Source organism: Anopheles gambiae, chromosome 2 (assembly GCF_943734735.2).
Source record: "Anopheles gambiae chromosome 2, idAnoGambNW_F1_1, whole genome shotgun sequence".
Taxonomy (NCBI): Eukaryota; Metazoa; Arthropoda; class Insecta; order Diptera; family Culicidae; genus Anopheles; species Anopheles gambiae.
Window position 1 is genome coordinate 117,220,274 of NC_064601.1, and position 21,937 is coordinate 117,242,210.

Sequence of the window (21,937 nt, forward strand, 5' to 3'; positions counted from 1 at the left end):
GTCCTGCAAAACGACTTGATTGGCTGGGATGGCCCTCATGCCCTCGGGCGAAATTAACTGGGGCCGGCCACTACCATCAGCGCACCACCACCACGGGGGAGCTTTTATCGTGTCTTGCCGGGAGTGGAAAAAGTTGCAAATCCACTCCTACGCTACAGCGGCTACTAAACACGTTTTCGCACTCCCGCCGCACCGGGTTTTCCCCACTCACCCCGTTCGTACCCGGTTTTTGATGGAGACGCCCAGTCATCGCTGTGTGGGGTGCAATGCGGAAGGTATAATTTCAGGCGAAAACTGCTCTACCTTGCTACAACCACACATACATACACCTTTTTGAACCCGACGGTACGACGATCGTGCTTGCCGGTCCCCAGGGAGGGTCCAATTTGTAGTCGCTTTGGATTTCGAGTTTGAAGCCATTTCATTTCATTTGAGGGCATGAGGGGGAGCGTAACGGACAGCAGGTTCCATCACATCGAAGCAACCGGTGGCGGTGATAACACCAACGACGACGACGGGCGGAAAGCATGCTGAGAGTGGAGTGGTTGTTGTAAGCTACCACCACGACGGGTCTTGCACGACGAGGTGTGGTTTGTTGGATGACGATGTGTCCCCGGCTGGGTGTCGGTCGGTTGGAATGGATGGCAGCGAAAGCGGGTTACAGGCACGCACGCGCTCGCTCACAGGTGCCACCCAGGTCTGATTCAGAGACATGAATTGTAAATATTTATTGTATGAACCCCGGCGGCGTTGAAGCGGTGATGGTGGTCGGCGTTTTCTCCCTCGTTTTTTTTTGCTTTTGCATACGTATGTGTATGTGTTTTGGCAGCAGAAGCAGCAACACCTGTATCGGGCAGGCAGGCCCAGCTATCGGTCGTTGCCGAGCGTGGCTTCACTCCGGATTTGAACGTGTGACAGTTAACACAGTGGTGTGCTTTATCGTGCTGCGGCGAGCGCAAGTTTCCGTGCGTGTGTGACTGTGAAATGGGCGACAGCGGTGTACCGAAGCGAACCCGCCGGAAACCATCCGGCATACTGAAGCTGGACAGTGTGCGGCGTCGAGAGTCTTCCGGCAGTTCGCTGCTGCAGCTGGGCGATGAGGTAGCGTTGCGTCGTCATGGAGACGCCTGGTAGCTCACTCCATACAAACTGGCTGCGTACTTGCTCGGAAAATGGGCTAAATCGGTGCTGAATCGGGCAGAGCCGTGCAAACGTAATCACTACGCAGAAATTAAACAAACACAAAAGCACAAAAGCGATGGGGTCACTTTTGTTCGGGAGGGTAATTTAAACGGCAGTCGCTTCTTCTGATTAGCTGATTGGCAAACGGCTGGAAGGGCGTGTGATTCGTTGTAGAGATAATTGTTACACCACACCGCACGGAACAACCGTAGCGTGACCGTGAATCATTCTGTGTGTGTGTGTGTGTGTGTGTGTGTGTGTGTGTGTGTGAAAAGCTAACATTAGCCATTTGGCCTTTTTGCCAACGAAGCACCATCGCCACGAGAAGCTGTACAACGCTTCGGAGAAAAGTTGAAAGGCTCGATTGCTTCATGCCATTGTTCGGGGCGCGCGTGGCACAAAACTCGGCTTCATGTTTTCATCACCCAGGAATGTCCGTTTGAATGCCAGTCTGTGCGTCCCTTCAACCCTCTCCGACACCGTTCATTGAACCGTGTAGCTCCTCTTCTCTTCTAAAATGAGCTGTAAGAAACCAGAATAAAAGAGACTTCGCTCCCTGCTCCCTTCTCCACACGGTTCGTGGTAAATTAATTTAGTAGCGTAGTAGAGCAATAAAAACACCCTCCACCGCTTTTGCCACAGCGGGGCCAAAAGGGGTCTGCCCAACAGGAAACGGCAGCACAAAAAAACAGATCCACACACCACCTTCGATTACTATCAGCACGCGGTGGCAATTTCCACGAAACGCCACACACACACCACAGTAGCAGCAGGTGGTACATCCTTAAATGGGGGGAGAAGGCCATCACCGCCTCCCGTATGCCCACTACTAGCCAGCACCAGCACCGGCAAGTGGAAGAAACAGCAAACGAAAGCACAAAAAAGACCGTGTCCTTTCGTGAGAGAGTGGGCTTAAGAAAGGCACAACGGAAGAAAAGGGCGTAGGAATAATAAAAACACATACCTACGTCACCGCTTGGAATGTTAAGGGGGGGAGCGGGAGGTTGGATGGTGGTGAACGGGATCGCAGCTTTTGAGTGCGCGGTTTCTTATTGTATTTGCCGAACCCGCCGTCGCCGCCACCACCGCCGCCGTCCACGCCACGTGCTCGAGCTGAACGCCCTTTTGTACGGCGGACAGGCATCTGGCGCGATCCAGTTGCGATTAATCCTTCCGACGGGACGGTAGTTCCTCATTCAGGCCAGATCCAAAAGGGCTTTATAAAGGGGGACGAAAATCACGCGACCGCTGTGACCGCCACCTCTCTGCGCTCTGGGTCCGTTCTTTGCTGGTGCTAAAAGCAATAAGTTATAAGTGAGTGCTGAATGTGCTTCTTGTGCTTCGCTCTTTCAGTGCTTTAGTTGTGAAGTTGTAAATGTAGCGGCTGTGCTAAACTGTGTCTATTGCTAAATGATGTTTAAACGGTGAAGAGTTTTCTTGGAAAAGAGTGGTGCTTGGTGTGACCCGCGTTCCTATTTAATTGCAGACTCATAAAACGTCAGCATAATAGTGTTTCGTAACTCTTTCACATTAAATTCTATCTCTCAGTGTTGTTTTGAAATAACAAAAAGCTTAAGTTTACGTTGATAATTATTTTAAAACAACTATTTCACAACTCTCCCGCCATACTCTCCCGCATGTTTCCAGTGATGCCAGTGAAAAATCCCAATTACAAGTTGAATTATTGGCAACATAATCGTAATTTAGGCTTTTTAATATCAAGCAAGCCATGCGAAAAGTTTCGCTGTAAATTCCAACCCATTGCCGGCAGCAGTTGTCTGTGTAGAGCGACATGCCTTTTCATCGCTAAAAAAGCAGATTGCTACATTGCCTAAAATCAACAGCCGAAAAAAGCACTCCCCATTCCCCCCGCGAACTCAACCCACCTACTACCACCCACTGAAGAATTCAGTCATTCTACACCCCCTTTCCACCCCCCCCCCCCCCACTATTCTACCGTTTTTATGACCTTGTAACCATTACACGCCTTTACACGCCCTCTCAGATAAAACAGACACACGGCACGGATATAAGCGAAAACGGGAGGGGAAAAAACCTGGGAAATTCCAGTTCCGTGTTTCTTTGCTGCATGAATGGAAATGGTCCCCTCTTTCCTCCTATACCACCCCCTCCTCCTCACACACACACACAGACCACCCGCGAAGCCAAAAAGACACGCTAATGACATTCGCACTGGGCGTCAGCGGGTGGGTGGGTCCGGGCTTTGTTTAGCGAATGGAATCCCATTTTTGGCCACCACCCCCCACCCCCTGTCGGGCAGACAAATGAGCAAGCTGTTTCTGGCGTAGGGTGGTGGCACACGAATCGCACAACCGAAACGACTGACACTACGGTGGGGGTGGTCGGTTGGGAGTTTTCTTACCTTCTTCCAGTGCTCCCGTTCACCTGCACCACACCGAACACGGAAGGCTTGAAACGTGGTGGATGAAGCATGCGAGCACGAGGATAACTAATTGATGAAACCTTTCCCTACGCAACGCTAGAGAATCAAGCATCCATTCCACATTGTAGACACGTCCAACTCGACTCCACGTCACGGCTGGGTTGGTGTAGTAGAAGGAAGGAGTCGCTCGCACACAAAATTCCAACCATTTTTTCTCGCATCACAGGCCCGTTCGTTATCACACTGGCACACACTTGGCCACACCACCGTCTTTAATTCATTCCATTCTGCCATCACGCATGAACGGCGTCGTCGTCGGTTCATGCTAGTGCGGGCAGAGGCAACTTCGTCAGACGACACCGGTCGTGCTGTAACGTAATGAGAACGATTATTAATGGTGCCAGCCATAATCAATTATCGTTCGATGTAACATGCTGCTCGCCCTCGTGTTGTACCCATTGCACACGCTGGTGCGGATCCTTTTTCGTGTCCTTCCAATTCCCCTCCTTCACTCTCTACCTCACCAGCACCAGGACGGCTCGTTAGCTTCTCTTTTGTTTTAGCTCGTGTCTGCGTTTCACGCGTCCAACAAGAGGGAATGTGGCACTTTAAAATCAACCCTACTAGTACATGGGTGTGGAATGACGTAGACGTCGGATATCGATAATCGCACCCAATATAGCGTTGTTCGATCGATCCAAGTGCACATTGGACGATTAGTTGCTACAGCGGCAACGTCAAACCGAGTGGTTGCGTTTGCTGTTGACTGTCTGTCTGTCTCTCGTTCTCTCTCTCTCTATCTCTCTCGTTCTACGTTGTGTTGTTCTATTTATATCAACTCAAAACATCGTTAGGTGAAGTTAATTGAGGTTATTTTTGGTGCGTTTGTGTCGTTTTAATCGCAACATGCACAGTGCCCGAAGTGTTTACTGTTGTTGTGTTATCCCGCGAGCAAGTGCCCATCGATTGTAGAGCGTCTTCAAACGTCTTCTCCCGTTTTCTCCCTCCACCCCACACCAGCTCTCACCACCTTCGTCCGTGTCGCCACAACTCTCGGTCACGTGGGCTTTCCCGCCCGTCGGCCATTCGCCGAACGATTTGCCCGAGGACGCGGACGCAGATGCCAGTGATTTGAGCACGGAGCAACAACGCCCGGAAGTCATTAGTGTTCCGCCGTCGCACGATGGCGCTAGTGGTACGCTGGTGCATGCCGCCACTGCCGGAAACAATCCACCGACGAAGGTGCCGCCACCGTACGCCGAACCGCCCGAACGTGCCAGGCGCACAGCTGTGAAGGTGCTCGCTACGACGACCGGGACGACCGGAAGCGTTATGAAATCACCGGACGTCGCTGGGGGCACGTTCTTTGGCGGGTTGGTTGTTGATAACGTCACCTCAACGGTGCTAACTTGACATATCTTAATCGTGCATCTTTTCCGTATTTTTTGTGGTGGTTTTTTGCTGCTCCACTCCCCAAAAGTGACTCAGGCTCCGGTGCTGTGCGTGGCGAATCGGAGGACGATGAGGACTATTCCGCCAGTATTAATGCGATCATACAGCGGAAAGCAAGTGTTAAGAAAAAGCGCGGAGGATACAAAGGAGCACACCATCGACGAACGTCCAGCCCGGCTAGCCAGATGATGGGACTCGGCGGATCGGAGCAGTTGGGTCCGGATGGGCGCCGTCGCTCGAGCGTCTACACTACCAGCTCGGGCGAGACGGGCATTACGCTGCCCGGGGACGACCATTCGATTGGGCGCGATGAGTCGGCCGGTCGGCAGGACAAGCTGTTCGACACGATTCGACTGCACAAGGAGGTGCTGCAGACGGTCAAACTGCAGCCGATTAGCATGAAGCGCAAGTTGCGCCTCGTACAGCAAGCGAAGAGCTACATCACGCGCCACGAAGGGGCCCTGCAGGAACACTTTACCTCACGTACGGCACGTAGTCTGCTGGCACAGTTTAACATTTTCCTCACGACGGTAAGTTGTCCGCAATAGCTCTTGTCGCCCCAACTAAAAAAAAGGTTCATTTACATTCATCTCACCTCGACAGAAATGGCAACAGCTACTGCGGGAGCTCGCCAATTTGGCCACCTATCTGATACCGTGGGAATCGCGCATCAAGGAAATTGAGTCCCACTTCGGATCGGTCGTAGCGTCCTACTTCACCTTTCTCCGCTGGCTGTTCTCGGTGAACATTGTTATCTCGGTGCTGCTCGTAGTGTTCATCATGGTGCCGGAGGAAATTTACGTCGATCCGGAGAAGGCTAAATGCGACATACGGAAGACAATGTCCAAGCAGGAGCTAGCACTGACGCGCAACTTTAGCACGATTTGGGAGTTTGAGGGTCATCTCAAGTATTCGCCCTTGTTTTACGGGTAAGGAGAGAAAAAAAAAGCGTGAGAGAATCCGGTTTTGACTGCGCTCTCCTCGCAAGCCGAAGTTCATTTCGGTCAACGAAAAAGAGACTTCAATACTGCCGTACGAAAGGAACCTTTGCTTCACTTTGCTTTTACTTCCCTCTTTCCAGTTACTATTCCACCTTTTCGGGAGCGATTGCGTGGGGTTACAATCTCCCGTTGGCTTACTTCTTCACTGGATTGGTAGTTTACATCTACAGCTTTGTAGCGACGTTGAAAAAGTACGTATCGTGTTATTATATCTGTTTCACAATCGCTCACGCAACGCTTTCATTCCAGAATGGCAGAAAACTCACGAATGTCAAAGTTGTCCTCCAAAGACGATGAGTACGTGTTTTCATGGAAGCTGTTCACTGGGTGGGACTACATGATCGGCCATATGGAAACGGCACAGAATCGGATGGCTTCCATCATACTTGGCTTTAAGGAGGCGCTGCTCGAGGAAGCCGAGAAGAAAAAGGACACACGAAAGTGAGTGAATAGTGCCTGCGTTGCCATGGTGATATCTTCTAATGAACCCATCTTTTTGTTTGTGCTTCCTCCAGCTGGAAGATCATTCTGCTGAGAATACTGGTGAACTTTCTCATACTCGGTCTGCTAGTGATCTCCGCGTACGAGGTCATTCTGGTTGTGAAACGCTCGATGGACATCAAAGAGTCCGACTCCTGGTGGAGACGGAACGAAATCACCGTCGTCATGTCGCTCATCTCGTTCTTCTTCCCCATGATCTTTGAAGCGCTCGGTATCATCGAGTACTATCATCCACGAAAGCAGCTGCGCATACAGCTCGCCCGCATCATGGTGCTGAATATGCTGAACCTTTACTCGCTTATCTTCGCTCTGTTCGACAAAATTGCCCACATGACGGGAGAGTTGCGACGCATGAAGCCAACCAACTTTACATCTTCGGCTTCCTCGTGCTTTTTACCCGAAGCGGGCGCAAGATGGGACGTTTCTGGCGTCCCCGTTGAGATGGTACATTCCGAGCGATCGATGTTGTTGGACATGGTGGCGGACTTTAATCGCAGTGGAGTTGGACCGGCTACGGTGTTGGCTAATGGGAGTAGCTGTTTTCGAGTTCCGTTCAACTGTTCGGAAGTGACCAGTACAGCAACACTGTTAACTACACTCTTGTTGACGAGTTTATCCACGACAACAAACATGCCGGAGCAATTTAGCCCCACTACGGCACTGTCAACGAGTGAGTTCCCGTCAACTAGCTTCAATCCAACCACCACACTGAGAGAATATCGGTCGCCTTACGAAGGGTACGATTACGACGAGGAAGATATGGACTATTATTTGGAGTATCGAGCCCGACTGCTTCCGAACGATAAGCTGGAAGGTGTTCCTATCAACAAACGAGAGGCTGTTTATGATTTCGAAGAGCACAACGAAACTGCCATCTCGTTGAATGAGACCAGCAGCATGGATAATCTTACAACTGTTCAAAGCACAACGGCACCTACCGTCAGTACGGAAGACTTCCAAACGATGACGTACACGGAGCTGCACAGCTATGTGACGGGAAGATATGACGACTTTTTAGCTAATTATTACTATTATTCGGAGGCAGACGATGAGTTAGAGCAGACTGAAAGCGACGACGATGAAGAAGAAGAATATCGTATCAATCAGTTTATTACATCGGAAGAAGCTAGTGCCTTTCCGACTCCCTCAACTACTGAAGGACAAAAGTTGGAGTCAACGACAGAACTCTTTCAAAGTACATTGTCTAACGTGGATGAGTCTACCGAGGGACAGTCCGGTACAGAATCTTCATCGCACAAGCACGTTGAGATAGTGCAGACAACAGAGTTTCAAGAGAGAGCATACTCTACCAGCGATGTAACAACACAGTTCTATGGTGTTGAGGAAGATAGCCTTCCAACCACAGCAGAAGGATCGACCGATGGAAAGGGATCATCACAACCTGAGAGCAGTAGTGAGGGAGACTTTCTATCAACTACTGAATCTCCAAACACGTGTTATCGTTGGGTATGTGTTCCGGACAACTTACACCCTCCCGATGGGCAGGAAAGCAAGTATCGGAACGCAGACATCCGCTCGCTTTGCTGGGAGACGATGTTTGGACAAGAGTTGGCAAAGCTTACCGTTATGGATTTGGTGAGTATGCGAGTAACGAGAAACGAAAGCGAGAAGGGAAATAATACTTTAACACTCTTTCCCCTTTACAGCTGGTAACGATTGTGTCGACATTGATATTGGATTTTCTAAGAGCACTCTTTGTGCGGTACATGAACAGTTGCTGGTGCTGGGATTTGGAGAAAAAGTTTCCGAAAGTAAGTTTCTTGGATGAAATATTAGCTTAAAATTGATAATTTAATCTCTTCTTCTCCTTCTAGTACGGCGATTTCAAAATTGCAGAAAATATCTTACATCTTGTGAACAACCAGGGCATGGTATGGATGGGCATGTTTTTCTCACCTGGGCTAGCCGTGCTGAATATAGCGAAGCTGGTCATCATACTGTATCTACGCTCATGGACCGTTCTCACCTGCAACGTTCCCCACGAGGTGGTCTTTCGAGCATCACGCTCCAACAACTTTTACTTCGCTCTGCTGCTAACCATGCTGTTCCTTTGCGTACTTCCCGTGAGCTATGCGATCGTGTTTCTGGAACCATCGTGGCACTGTGGCCCATTCTCAAACTCGAACCGCATCTATCATCTGCTCACGAACGCAACCGAGCAGATCATACCGGAGATGATTACCAAGTACATTGTATCGCCGGCTGCCGTAATTCCGCTGCTCGTTCTGCTCATTCTGATTATCTATTATCTGATCTCGCTTACCGGATCGTTGCGCGAAGCGAACCAAGATCTCAAGCTACAGCTACGCAAGGAGCGTACTGAAGAGCGTAGGAAAATGTTTAAAATAGCCTCCAGCACTCAGCAACAGACACCGGGCACTGGAATGGCCGGCATCAATGGGCTTTCAAGTTCATGGCACAAGGTGCTGGATTCTACGCAACTGCGTCTTCAGTCGACAACGGACAATGCAACCGATTCGGAGAATTCCAGCTCCAAACGCAAGGAACTGCTACAGCGCATGATGAAGAAAGCTCTCCAGAAGGAAAACTCGCTCACTACCGAGCTGGAATCTACTGCTGCTGCTGCTGCTGCTGGTGGAGGACTGCAAAGTTTAACCGCCGAGTCTCCGTTGCCCATATCGCCACCCGTTATTGGTACGATAAATGAAAAGAATCGATCATCGATCCAAGTGAAACCGAAGCCCAAGGACCCGAAGGATGCCAGCGGCTCGGATGTGTTTCGTTTCGATCGAAGTGCCGTAGAGCATATGAACCGTCAAACGGAGGGAACAGTACTGACAGCAGTGCCCACAACAGCAGGCACTGAAGGTGATGGTGGCCGGAAAAAGTTCGAACGGACTCGTCCATCAACGGCAGAACGGTTCCGTATGGCGGCACAGGCCGAACGACGTCGAATGCAGGGCAAGCTAGCACCGGCTGAGAAGATGGCGGACAAGACGGCCGATTGGATCGAACAGATTCCAGTGATAACGATCAGCAAAACGTCGAGCGATGAGTGCATCATCGATTCTGACCTGGAGGATCCCAACGATCCTGCCGCAAAACCGACGGAGCTAGGTCCGAAGGAGCTAACCGTCGAGCGTAGGCAGGATCGTACGACATTAAAAGCAAAATCGTCTAACGCATGCTAAGGGGCATGCGTCGCATTTAGAATCATTTATCTACCTTAACTCGTACAACGTGTGTATGTGAAACAACAAAAGCATCCGTGTGATCATTCATCATTGTGCACCACTTTTTGATGTGTATTTATTACGGTTACTCTTGTATTAGGTAATGGAAAGGTTTATTAGATGTCGTTAAGCAATTTTCAAATCTTGAATGCATAATATATTGGATGTTGAACGTTTTTAACCAGTTTACGATAAAACAAAACCGTCGAACGATATTGTTTTATTTTTCTTCAATCCGAAAGTATTCCCTTTAAGGTAAAATAATCCTTTTTATATGAAAATTCAAGAAAACCCAGTTTCATTAAATTGATTTCCGCAATGTTTTGCTGTGATTTTGTAACCCTTCAGGCAGTTGATCTGATTCAATTGCAAGCATACCTGTCAATGTGCCAAAATTGTTACTTGGGTATCCACCGGTACGTCAAACACCAAAGCAGAATATCCGTTGGAGAGCGAAACTGTAATTTTCATACGCAAAGTATAGTTTCGTATTGCCAAAGAGCAACCCCTCGATATGAATTGTTTCATTATTTTCTTTCTGCATACATCTGCATATGCGTTCACCGTAGACAAAAGAAACGAAAATTCAAAAAACCAAAAAATTCAAAATTTAACTGTCACGATCACGAGCGCCGTGTAAAGACAGCTTAAGTTCGAAGATCCCTTCATACATCGTTCTCGCTCTCGCTCTCTTTCACTCTCTCCTTTGCTCCTTCAATGTGTACATGCGAATGTGGGTGTATGGGTGTGCGCGTGAATCTAAGCAGATGCAGCATCTTGAGGTGTGTGTTTTTTGGATGGCTCTAGCATTAGCAATCCACCACAGCGCATAAAACATTGTGGTCGTCGCTCTCCTGCCGTGCCGTGCCGTGCCGTGCATCATCTCCCGATGTCGTGTCTGGCATCAGCGGGATCGTGACTGAAGTTCGAAGGTGAAAAACTGTGTCCACTGTTGTGTGTGCAGTGATTTTGTGATTTATTTAGTGATTCTGCGGCCGGATTCTTTTAATGCAAGCGCTGAAAACTTCCTCGCCTTCCACCCCCTGGTGCAGCATAGGCAGCATGTGTTGAAAGCAGCATATTTTTCGTACGCCTGTGAACGTGTGCCTCTGTGTGTGTGTGTTTGTGTTAGACAGTGCATGTTTTTTCTTCTTTCTGTGTCGTCTCCTTCGCTGTTCGCTTTTAGTGCAGTGTATGCATTTTTGATGTTTTCGTTGAATGCCGTCCCCCGATTTCACACGCGCTCGCAGCACCATACAGCACACATTCATCACACACACACACACGCCACAAGGGTTGGAAAGATTACGGGGTGCGCGTCTCGGAAAGGAATTTTACTACGCCAACTTCCTTAGTGGTGATCGGGCTGCAGCTGCTTCCGTTTCGATTCGGCCCATTTTTCCTTGTTAGCGGGCACGTTGGCCAGCGAGTGGAGCTTGTAGAACAGTGGCAGCGACAGTCCGAACGAGATGAAGTAGAACCGCCAGATCCATTGATTCTTGTAGTAGTGCTTGTACGGGAACTGGGCTATCTTCTGCGTGTAGGTGTAGGGATATTTCACCGTACGGCTAACGGATTGTTCTTCCGACATGTTGGCAAATGCACCCCCCGAGTACTTGACGACGATGAACGAAATGGAATGGATGTTCTGAACAACGGCTGAGACTGAAATGGCTGCTGGATGAAAGATGTGGTTTTGTTTATGCCGCTTCAGAGCCTACTTAGTGTCAAACTAGTGACAGAGTAGCTCAAAAACGAGTTTGCTATTGGCCAAAGGGGGCTACAGTGGATGCGAATCGAAAGAACTACAAGCTACTTTACATACGGACGGGCAGGCGATATGAAAGATCAGCAAAAAAGTATTAGCAACCCCTCCGTGTGTGTGTGTGTGTGTGTGTGTGTGTGTGTGTGTGTATGTGTGTGTGTGTGTGTGTGCGCCCTGCTAGCGAACGAAGTTAATCGAAAGTGAAATTACCCGACCCGAAGAAGACGAACCAGAACTGCTGTGTGTGTTGCATGTGGTCGGGCGGCGTGAGAAGTGTTGTTCCGGTATGTTTGATTTCTGTGTGGCGGTTATCAATGGGCATAACAGATAAGCGCCCCGCGCTCAAGTGTGTCTAGTGTGTGTTTACTTTACCCAGCTGTGGTGTAATTGTGATGCTCCTCCCCCCCCCCCCACCGCTACCCCGCTCCCCACCGTTGAAGATGGAAGAATGAATGAAGAAAACTGTATGCTGGTATACACCATATTCTAAATCTGGACGCAGATTTCGCTCCAAAGTGCCTAGGAATGCGCGTGATTGCTATCGCATGCGTTGTAGTTGTGTGTGCGCTGTGTCTTCCCATACGCAAGCATAAGCATAACTTACAGATCAAGCAGAGTGAAGCACTGTTTGGGCGCACATTTCCTTGGAAAGAAGCATATTTTAGTCCCACAAGAAGAGCAAGAGAGAGCGAGAGAGAGAGTGAGCGAAAGGAGAGTCTGGTTGCTGTGCAACATTGGTTAGCATAAGTGGAAAACGCACAGTCAAGTATGGGGGGCCACATTACGAATACACACGCAACAACAAATTCCGTCTACTTGGATGCCCTTTGTCAGTATGTGTAGGGCCCACTTCTTCCAGAAAATCCGATGCCCTCGCGAGATGAAAAGTTGAAACGTTAAGAGGGAGGCCTACAAAGCCAACAACACATCTGCAATCGCTCGCTTCACCCAAAAAAAAGTGCAGCAAATGCCATACACTTCATGATTGCGATCATCTTTTTATCAAGTCGGATGACGCGATCTGAAAAATAAATATTTAACAGCAAGATACTGAAGCAAAATATCAACAACAGCAGCAGTGGCCGTTCCGTTCCGTGCACTGTGTGATGATTGCACGCTCTGTACCTTCCCCCTGCTTCGCCTCTGGTGAAGAACAAAGTTGCTGCCAGCTCCCTCCCCTGCCTAATGTGTCGCGGGGCGGTTCGCATAAAACAACAGACACAGGCGCTGGCCAGGCCATCGATGATGTGTGTCGAGTGATGAAGTCATTCTTTATTTTTCCATACTCCCAGCAGATGTAAAACTATTCCGAATTTTACTCTACTACAACCAAACCAACCGCGGCCGAGCTCGCGTAATGTTTACAATTCACTCCTCCCCGTCCCTCCTTCACAGCCACAATGCGATCGATGATCGTGCTCAGTGATCAGTTTCAGCGACCGAATGCGCTATCGGTTCATGCCGGATACCACCAACTCACCCCTCCTCTAGTATCGGTAGAAAAATCAACATTTGCTGCAGCAAGTACTGTGGAAGAGAAGGCACCACTGTGTGTTTATCTTGACGGTCTGTGGGTGAGAGAATGTGGAGGATTTTGTACGGATTTCTGTAGAAGAAATCTGTCGGGATCATCTTGCTGGGAGTAGAATTTGCTTACTTACAATTTCAGCCTACTACGATTTTCATCAGCAGACACAATTCTTGGTACATTCTCTCTTCCTTTCTCTCTCTCTCTCTCTCTCTCGCTTGTTATCTCTCAAGACTCGAGACGGAGTTCAAGACTCTCATTTTTTCCTCTCTAACCTCCGACACGGTTCGTTCTTATTCCATCGCCCGTCTTCATTGGGCAACATCTGGCTAGCCGTGGCAGTGGTGTATGGGAAGCTGGGCGCCCGTTGTTTTACCATTTGCCGATAAGCCGTGTTAGAGTTCGGGCTGTAAGAACCATGCGCACCAGCATCAGCGGTCGAGGTTGCTCGAGTTCTGCTGCTGCTGAGTGAGTGAGCACGCGCGCACACACACACGAACGAAGAGGAGTTTTGCAGTTTCTCCGTTTCCCGGATGTCGGAAGTGTTGGCCACCGCGTGTGCTGCTTGCGAAATTAGAAATAAGTGCTCAAAGTGAAAAGTGAGAGATCGCAACGAACGAAACTAACGTGCAATTTCATATTCTTCCCTATTAGTAGTGTGCGGACAGTGCTAAAGCGTGGATAAGTGCTAGCGGTACGCCCAAGTGGGGTGGCGTACAGAGTGAAAAGTTTTGCCCCGCTTCCGCTTCCAAGATTACCAAAGGTGCCAAAGATGACGCTAAGAGTGAGAGCCCGTTTGGCGGCTCTGACAGCGGCAACGGTGTTGCTGCTGCTAGTATTAACGACGACCAGTGCTAATGAGAACACACACTATCTGCCACCGCTGGAATGTGTCGATCCTTACGGCCGACCACAGGTAAGCCAAAGATGCTGAAGCCGAAGAGCTCTGTAGCTAATTCCAAACCTCTCGCCATGACGTCAACTCGAACCCCGAAAAGTAGCCTGGTCATTGATAGTGGTGGAACTACAGATCGCGCCAAAGAAACTAGGTTAAAGTTCATCACCAAAGGGGGAGTCGGTGTCAACGAAAAAGGGAAGCGATTTGATAATACGTGCGTGGCTTATCACCCCGACAGCACAGCCCTAATTCTTTCCAGCTCAAGAAACTCTTTTCAAGTCAGCCCGAAGGCATGTTCTGAATATAGACACGATCGTGATCACTGGATTAGCACCGCTCACCTCACAGAAACTGCGACTTGAAACTGCGAAATTCATGGCCATCTACAAGATCTCTCAGATTCATTGGCCCTACTACCGCACCGAGTCTTAAATGATGCACATTTTTCAATTAGCAACAATTGTTTCGGTCGCAGCACAATTAGCAACGCTCCGACTTAATGAGTACGCGGCAAACCGAAAACGGGAAACGGAAGCCACGGGACACCAACATGGGGATTGGAATAGTTGTACCACCACCAGTTGTACAATGTTGATAATGTCCGCCCCACGATCTTCGGGTGCGCCGGGAGGAGGGGGGTCCGTTCCAGCCGTCAAGTCGTGCGGCAATTGGAATCGCTCCGGAAGCGTCTTTATCAGCTATTTTAAACCGTTCTTCTTCTGCTTGGCTGCTGCTGTCGCTGCTGCTGCTGAGGCCGTGATAAGAACAACAATCACGAACCTCTAGAAATGTGGCCCCCCAACACTCGATGCTTAGTGGGAAAGTGGTGTTTGCTTGTTGTAATACGTTGATGGGGACCGTTGGAGTGGACCACCGATTAATGTTACTACTTTTCGTGCACATGTCCGTGGCTTACCTCATGCACTAATACACTCTTCCTCCTTGTCGTTGTTGATTCCTTTGTAGCGCTGTATTCCGGAGTTTGAAAATGCGGCCTACCAGCTGCAGGTGGAAGCGACCAACACGTGCGGCGACGAAACCGATACGGACTTTTGCGTCCAGACGGGCTACTCCAACCGGAAGAGCTGTGACGTGTGCCATGCCGGGCAGCATTCGCCCCAATTCCTTACCGACTTCCACGACCCGAACAACCCGACCTGGTGGCAGTCGGAAACCATGTTCGAGGGCGTCCAGTACCCGAACCAGGTGAACCTAACGCTGGGCCTCGGCAAATCCTTCGACATCACGTACATCCGCATCGTGTTCCACTCGCCGCGGCCGGAATCGTTCGCGATCTACAAGCGCGTCACGCCGAACGGGCCCTGGATCCCGTACCAGTACTACAGTGCGACCTGCCGCGACACGTACGGTCTGCCCGATTCACTGTCCGTGATGAACGGCGAGGATGAGTCGCGTGCGCTCTGCACGAGCGAGTACAGTGACATCTCGCCGCTGCGCGATGGTAACATTGCGTTCTCGTCGCTCGAGGGACGCCCGTCCGCCATCAACTTCGATCACCATCTGGAGCTGCAGCAGTGGGTGACGGCGACCGACATTCGGATCACGCTGGACCGTCTGAACACGTTCGGCGACGAGGTGTTTGGCGACGCGCAGGTGCTCAAGTCGTACTTCTACGCGATCGCGGATATTGCGGTCGGGGCGCGCTGCAAGTGCAATGGTCACGCGAGCGAATGTACCACCAGCACCGCACTGGACGGGCAGCGGACGCGCGTCTGCAAGTGTATGCACTTCACCGACGGACCGGACTGTGATCGCTGTCTGCCGTTCTACAACGATGCACCGTGGGGCCGTGCGACGTCCAAAAATGTGCACGAATGCAAACGTAAGTACTCTGCATCAAAAACTCCCCTCATCCGGGGAGTGTTCGTTAACTACCGTTAGACAGAGGCACCCGAAAGTGAAGGGCCATAACGACGACGACGACGATTTCCGATTTCTGCCATATCGGCGCGATCGTCACACGGCGGGGGTTGTTACAGGTTTTTGCGCGATCTTCTCCCGTGCGCGAATGTCGAAATGCGCAAAAAGGGACCAGTTTCCTTCTATGGCCAGCACAAATCACGCAAGACGCAGCCTGACAGCGGTGCGTTCGTCACTTGTCGTCGGGGTTTGATTCCATTCCTTCGGGAACTGGTCCGTGGTGATCTTCCACATTGCTATCCTTCTAGGGCACCATCACCGCCAGCGAGTGTGTTTCGCACGAATGTAGCCGCATTCGCAATCGGTAGAAGCAACCATTTGGTTGCAACTTCAGTGTAAATTCCTACCTTTGGTGCGTGTGTGTGTGCTATGAAACGGTCCAATGTGTATCTGCTGGTTCTGCTGCTCCTGTTACTGCTGCTAGCCAGTGGAACCGAACCATTTGCATTCTACACGTACCGTGATCGGAAAAGTTCTGCCAACTCCCGTGCCCGATACTTTGTCGACTGTGAGGAAGCTCGTCCAGTGTCTGTCTGTCCGTCCGTAGTGATCACCCTCTAACCCCACATGTGTTTTCTTTTTCTCTCCCCCCGCTCTACTCCAGCCTGCAACTGTAACGGATACTCGACGAAATGCTTCTTCGATCGCCATCTGTACAATCTGACCGGGCACGGTGGCCACTGCATCGACTGTGGTGCGAACCGGGACGGGCCGAACTGTGAGCGGTGCAAGGAAAACTTCTTCATGCGCGAAGACGGCTACTGCATCAACTGTGGCTGCGATCCGGTCGGTTCGCGGTCGCTGCAGTGCAATGCGGAGGGCCGCTGCCAGTGCAAGCCGGGCGTGACGGGCGAGAAGTGTGACCGGTGCGACAGCAACTACTTCAACTTTGGACCGCACGGTTGCCAGCCGTGCAACTGTGACGAGCGCGGCTCGCTCGACAACACCCCGTCCTGCGACCCGGTGACGGGCGTGTGCTCCTGCAAGGAAAATGTGGAGGGCCGCCACTGTCGCGAGTGCCGCCTCGGGTACTTCAATCTGGACGCGGAGAACAAGTTTGGCTGCACGCCGTGCTTCTGCTACGGGCATACGCTCGAGTGTACGAGTGCCAGCGGGTACTCGATCGTGTCGACGACATCGAACTTCAACAAGCACAAGGAAAAGTGGACCGCCATTTCGGACACGGGCGTGCCGGTGGACGTGAAGTACAACTCGCACAGCCAATCGATCGGCGTGGGAGCGAACGGCCATCGGACGGTGTACTTCCTGGCGCCGGACCGCTTCCTGGGCGATCAGCGTGCCTCGTACAACAGGCTGTTCAAGTTCCGGCTACAGCTCGTGGGGCAGCCGCGCGTTGAAGTTAGCCCGTACGATGTGGTGCTGCAGGGTGGCAACAGTAGCATCTCGTTGCCCATCTTCGCGCAAAACCAGCGCATGCCGAGCGAGGAATCGCACGAGTTTGCGTTCCGGCTGCACGAAAATCCGGAGTACACCTGGCATCCGTCCAACTCGGGCCGTGGATTCATGTCGATTCTTAGCAATCTGACGGCGGTCAAGATCCGGGCGATCTACGGTGATTATGGGGAAGCCATACTGGATGACGTTGAGCTGCAGACGGCGCACCGTGGTGCGGCTGGACGGCAGGCAACGTGGATCGAGCAGTGTACCTGCCCAGAAGGGTATTTGGGACAGTTCTGCGAGTCGTGTGCTCCCGGCTATCGGCACAATCCGGCCCGCGGTGGACCGTTCATGCCGTGCGTACCGTGCGACTGTAACAAGCATGCGGAAATTTGTGACTCCGAAACGGGACGCTGCATCTGTCAGCACAATACGGCCGGCGATACGTGCGATCAGTGCGCGAAGGGTTACTATGGCAACGCGCTCGGAGGCACGCCGTACGACTGTAAGCGATGCCCCTGCCCGAACAACGGTGCCTGTATGCAGATGGCGGGTGATACGGTGATTTGTCTGGAGTGTCCAGTTGGTTACTTCGGTAAGTACCGAGATGAGATAAGGCACACACACACACACACAGATGCACTAATGATGCACTATTTGCACTTACTTTCAGGACCTCGTTGCGAGCTGTGCTCGGATGGATACTACGGCGATCCGACCGGTGTGTACGGTTCGGTGCGAATGTGCCAACCCTGCGACTGCAACGGCAATGTGGACCCGAACGCTGTCGGCAACTGCAACCGCACGACTGGCGAATGTCTCAAGTGTATACACAACACGGCCGGACCGCACTGTGACCAGTGTTTGCCAGGTAAGCAGCGTCGGCAGTGAAATCATCGGGGTTTATTGTGGAACGCACCTATCTTCCATTGTACCGTGGCATTGAACCGTTGTAATCAATGTTCGATGTGCGGCGTGATAAGATAGGGTGTGATTCGTCATTTGTACGATTGTTACACATTTTCGCCAGAAAGCGACAACACGACCCATTAGACATGCGTAACAGGTGGAAGTGTTGGTATGTTCTGTGGGTGTTGGCGTTAGTCGGTGTTCTTTCGCAAGAGCAGCGGCTAGAGTGTAATAATGGTACTCTCCAAAAAACCCTATTGGCAGTATGTTCTTCATCTTTAACTCTCACTAATCTGTGCTTTTCTATCGTTTTGTAGGCCACTTTGGAGACCCACTGGCAGAGCCGCATGGAAGCTGCGAAGAGTGTAGCTGCTACCCGCGAGGCACGGAGCAAACGGAGAAGGGCATCTCGATCTGTGACGCCATCAACGGCAACTGTCACTGCAAACCGAACGTGATCGGGCGTACGTGCAATGAGTGCAAGAACGGCTACTGGAACATCGTGTCCGGCAATGGTTGCGAAAGCTGCAACTGCGACCCGATCGGTAGCTACAATGCGTCCTGCGACACCTACTCGGGCGATTGCTTCTGCAAGCCGGGCGTAGTGGGCAAGAAGTGCGACAAGTGTGCTCCGGCGTACTACGGCTTCTCGGAGGACGGTTGCCATGCGTGCGATTGTGATCCGAGCGGCTCCAAGGGTTCGCAGTGTAACCAGTACGGCCAGTGCCCGTGTAACGATAACGTCGAGGGACGACGATGCGATCGTTGTAAGGAGAACAAGTACGATCGCCACCAGGGCTGTTTGGATTGTCCGGCTTGCTACAATCTGGTGCAGGATGCGGCAAACGATCATCGGGCCAAGTTGGCCGAGTTGAACCAGATCCTGCAGGACATTCAATCGAAACCGATTGTCATCGATGACAGCGAGTTTGCGGGCAAACTGCACGCAGTGCAGGAGAAGATCGACATTCTGGTGGAGGACGCAAAGAGTGGTTCGGGTGGGGGTGAAAAAACGTTGAACGAAATTCTGCGCGAGCTCGAGGCCCGTCTGCAGGAGGTTCAGAAGCTGCTGGACAATGCGGACCAGTCGCAGGAGGTGACAAACCACAAGATCAGCAAGGGTGGCTACAATGCAACGTTGGCCAATGGCAAGATTCAGGACGCTCGCCGTCAGCTGGACAATGCGATCGAGCTGCTGCAAACGGAGGGTAATACGGCGCTGGCACGCGCAAAGGACATCTCGGGCCATCTGGGCAATCAGACGAACCAGATCAGTGGTATTTCCCGTGAGGCACGCCAGTACGCCGACCGGTTCAAGGCGGAAGCGGACGCGAACATGAAGCAAGCGCAGGAAGCGCACAAGAAGGCATCGGAAGCGTTGAAGAAGGCAAACGACGCGTTCAATCAGCAGGCCAACATTACCAAGGAGCTGGACACGAGCATATCGAGCGAGATTGCACAGGCGCGCGAGAAGCTGAACACAGTCTCGAAGCTGACCGAGCAGGCGCTGACCCGGGCACGGGAGGTGAACGACGAAGCGCTGACCCTGTTCGCGGCGGTAAATCGTACCGCACCGCCCAACATCGATATCGATAAGATCAAGAAGGAGGCGAACCAGTACAACCGGGAAGCGGACCGCATTGCTGAGGATCTTGCCAATAAGATGCGCGATCACGCTCAGCTGCTCGAAAACGTCGGCACCAACATTGAGCTGGCGGAGACATTACTTGATAGGTCAGTAAACTGAAGGGAGAGGTGTTATTGCATTCAATAATTTTAACATTCTATTTTTGACAATTCTTTTGCAACAGAGCTTCGTTACAGAAGGAAGATGCAGTCGATGCACTGAAGCAGTTGAAGTACGCCAAGGAGCAGGCAGAAAAGGCCGTCGCGGAGGGAGATGGTACGCTGCAGAAGGCAAACTATACCTACCAAACGCTGGCCGGATTCAAGAACCAGGTCGAGGAGTCTTCCAGACGTGCCGAGGAAGCGCTTAATCTAGTGCCGAACATTGAGCGACAGATCGTCAACTCACGGGATCTTCTTCAGCGCGCAGAAGAGGTATTGTACAACAGGAGGAGCTTGAGTCATGTTTTGAAAAGCCAATGCCTACTAGCATTCATCTCTTTACTCTTTTAAGGCACTGTACGCAGCGAGCCGAAACGCGGAGGATGCACGCAAGAACGCACAAACAGCCCAGGACAAGTACGCCGAGGAAGCATCGAAGGTAAAAAGGGAATTCTTGCTTGCTCGTTGATCCTCATTTAACAGTCAACATACTTTTCCTATAGCTTGCTGAAAACATCAAGAAGCGTGCCAATGCTACGAAGAACACTGCTCGCGATCTACACCACGAAGCGGACCAGCTGAACGGACGGCTCGCTAAGACGGACAACCGACTGGAGGAGCGCGAAGCCCAGATTCGCAAGGATCTGAATCTCACGAACGAGGCAAAGGAAAAGGTTGGCCAGGCACAGCTTAACTCGAATGAGGCCAAATCGCAGGTGGACAAAGCGATGCGAGAAGTCAGCCTGATCATGTCCGAGTTGGCGAATCTGCGTGAGATCGATGTCAACAGTTTGGATGACTTGGGTAAGGACTATGACAATTGTCCTTACTTCCAAGATATTAGTGCAAATATCACTAATTAATCTGTCATCTCTTCTCTCTCCAAACAGAACGTCGTCTGAGTGCTGCCGAGAAGGAACTGGAAGATGCCCAGCTGACCAAGCGGCTCAGCAGTCTGGTGGAAGCGAAAAACATCCAGAACCAGAACATCCGCAGCTATCAGAAGGAGCTGGCCGATCTGCGGCTCGAGGTCGCTAACATCGAGCTAATAGCGAATTCACTGCCACCGGGATGCTTTAAGCGCACGCATCTGGAACCGTAAGCAGCAGCAGCAGCAGTAGCAGTAGTAGATAGTAGATAGTAGTAGCAGCGCAGTAGGAGATCTGACGATCCGATGCAGACGTTTGAGTTTTTATATGCTAGGGAAACGCTTCCCGCCGCGATCCAAGCCGCGGCACCAATACGCAACGCAGGGTAGCGAATACGAAATCACGCACCCGAAAACAATGACAAAATGTGCCAACAAACCAGCAACGAAAACAAACACCTACTAAACTACTAATTGCCCCCGTGCAAACAACCCGTCTTCATTACATTTTAATGCGATAGTTTGTAAGCGAGTAATATTTAAACGCGTTGAATCCATCAATCGTCTACGACTAACCTTCCCCCCCCCCCCCCCGCCCCCTAGACACTCTCCCAACTAGCCAAAACTGGCCCAAAGGCTGCCTCCACACGGACCACCATAAATAAGCTGGAATGTGTTGGTGATGGCGCTTCCGCTTCAAGCAGATTCAATGATATACTGGTGCTACTACACAGAAGATATCCAGTGACTTAATTAGGGACGACTTTTCTCTTCATAATTTGTGTAGGCGTGTGAGCGTGTGTAAGTGTGTGTGTGTGCGTGTGTATGTGTGTCCTTTTCCAGGTGCTATCCTATAGTAAAACGTCCGTTCGTTCGGGCACTTTGTTTGCCATAGATCCAGTTTTCAATGTGACTCACCCTTAGATATCCTTTCTACTTTCCACACACCATACTACTACTACCGCCCCAATCAGCTTAAGCGTGCCGCAGAAGATAACGATTCAATAAGGCAAGTTAATAAACGTACTACAAACAAAAACCCAATGAACCAATGGCCGTGCGTACCTGCGTTTTAAATGTGTGTGGA

The 21,937-nt window shown here is 51.0% G+C and overlaps 3 protein-coding genes and 1 long non-coding RNA gene across 20 annotated transcripts; 2 read left to right on the top strand and 2 right to left on the bottom strand.

The window, feature by feature from the left end:
- The first annotated feature begins 446 nt into the window (after window positions 1-446).
- Window positions 447-9,957, top strand: LOC1269600 (transmembrane channel-like protein). The gene is made up of 9 exons (XM_061647588.1): window positions 447-1,101; window positions 4,607-4,959; window positions 5,067-5,568; window positions 5,642-5,967; window positions 6,120-6,230; window positions 6,289-6,480; window positions 6,555-8,136; window positions 8,208-8,312; window positions 8,376-9,957. The coding sequence occupies exons 1-9, from the start codon at window positions 985-987 to the stop codon at window positions 9,711-9,713; spliced, it is 4,626 nt and encodes a 1,541-aa protein (XP_061503572.1). The 5' UTR covers window positions 447-984; the 3' UTR covers window positions 9,714-9,957.
- LOC1269598 (uncharacterized) lies at window positions 9,794-11,651 on the bottom strand. Its single transcript, XM_061647590.1, has one exon. It carries the CDS (start codon window positions 11,344-11,346, stop codon window positions 11,107-11,109), a length of 240 nt encoding a protein of 79 aa, XP_061503574.1. The 5' UTR covers window positions 11,347-11,651; the 3' UTR covers window positions 9,794-11,106.
- LOC1269597 (laminin subunit gamma-1) lies at window positions 10,468-21,889 on the top strand. 17 transcript variants are annotated; one of them, XM_061647573.1, is made up of 11 exons: window positions 10,577-10,687; window positions 13,382-13,457; window positions 13,703-13,964; window positions 14,913-15,789; window positions 16,492-17,880; window positions 17,959-18,156; window positions 18,512-19,928; window positions 20,006-20,255; window positions 20,335-20,421; window positions 20,486-20,786; window positions 20,873-21,889. In XM_061647573.1, exons 3-11 carry the CDS (start codon window positions 13,821-13,823, stop codon window positions 21,082-21,084), a joined length of 4,875 nt encoding a protein of 1,624 aa, XP_061503557.1. In that variant the 5' UTR covers window positions 10,577-10,687; window positions 13,382-13,457; window positions 13,703-13,820; the 3' UTR covers window positions 21,085-21,889. The 17 variants fall into 17 exon arrangements, with proteins under 17 accessions (XP_001687877.1, XP_061503567.1, XP_061503569.1 ...); XM_001687825.2 differs by lacking the exon at window positions 13,382-13,457 and having other exon boundaries at window positions 10,468-10,687; XM_061647583.1 differs by lacking the exons at window positions 10,577-10,687; window positions 13,382-13,457 and adding an exon at window positions 10,496-10,537.
- On the bottom strand, window positions 12,773-13,398 carry LOC133391713 (uncharacterized). The gene is made up of 2 exons (XR_009765173.1): window positions 13,182-13,398; window positions 12,773-13,088 (listed from the first exon to the last, which is right to left on the bottom strand). It is a non-coding gene; the product is annotated as an uncharacterized LOC133391713 (long non-coding RNA).
- Window positions 21,890-21,937: the final 48 nt, after the last annotated feature.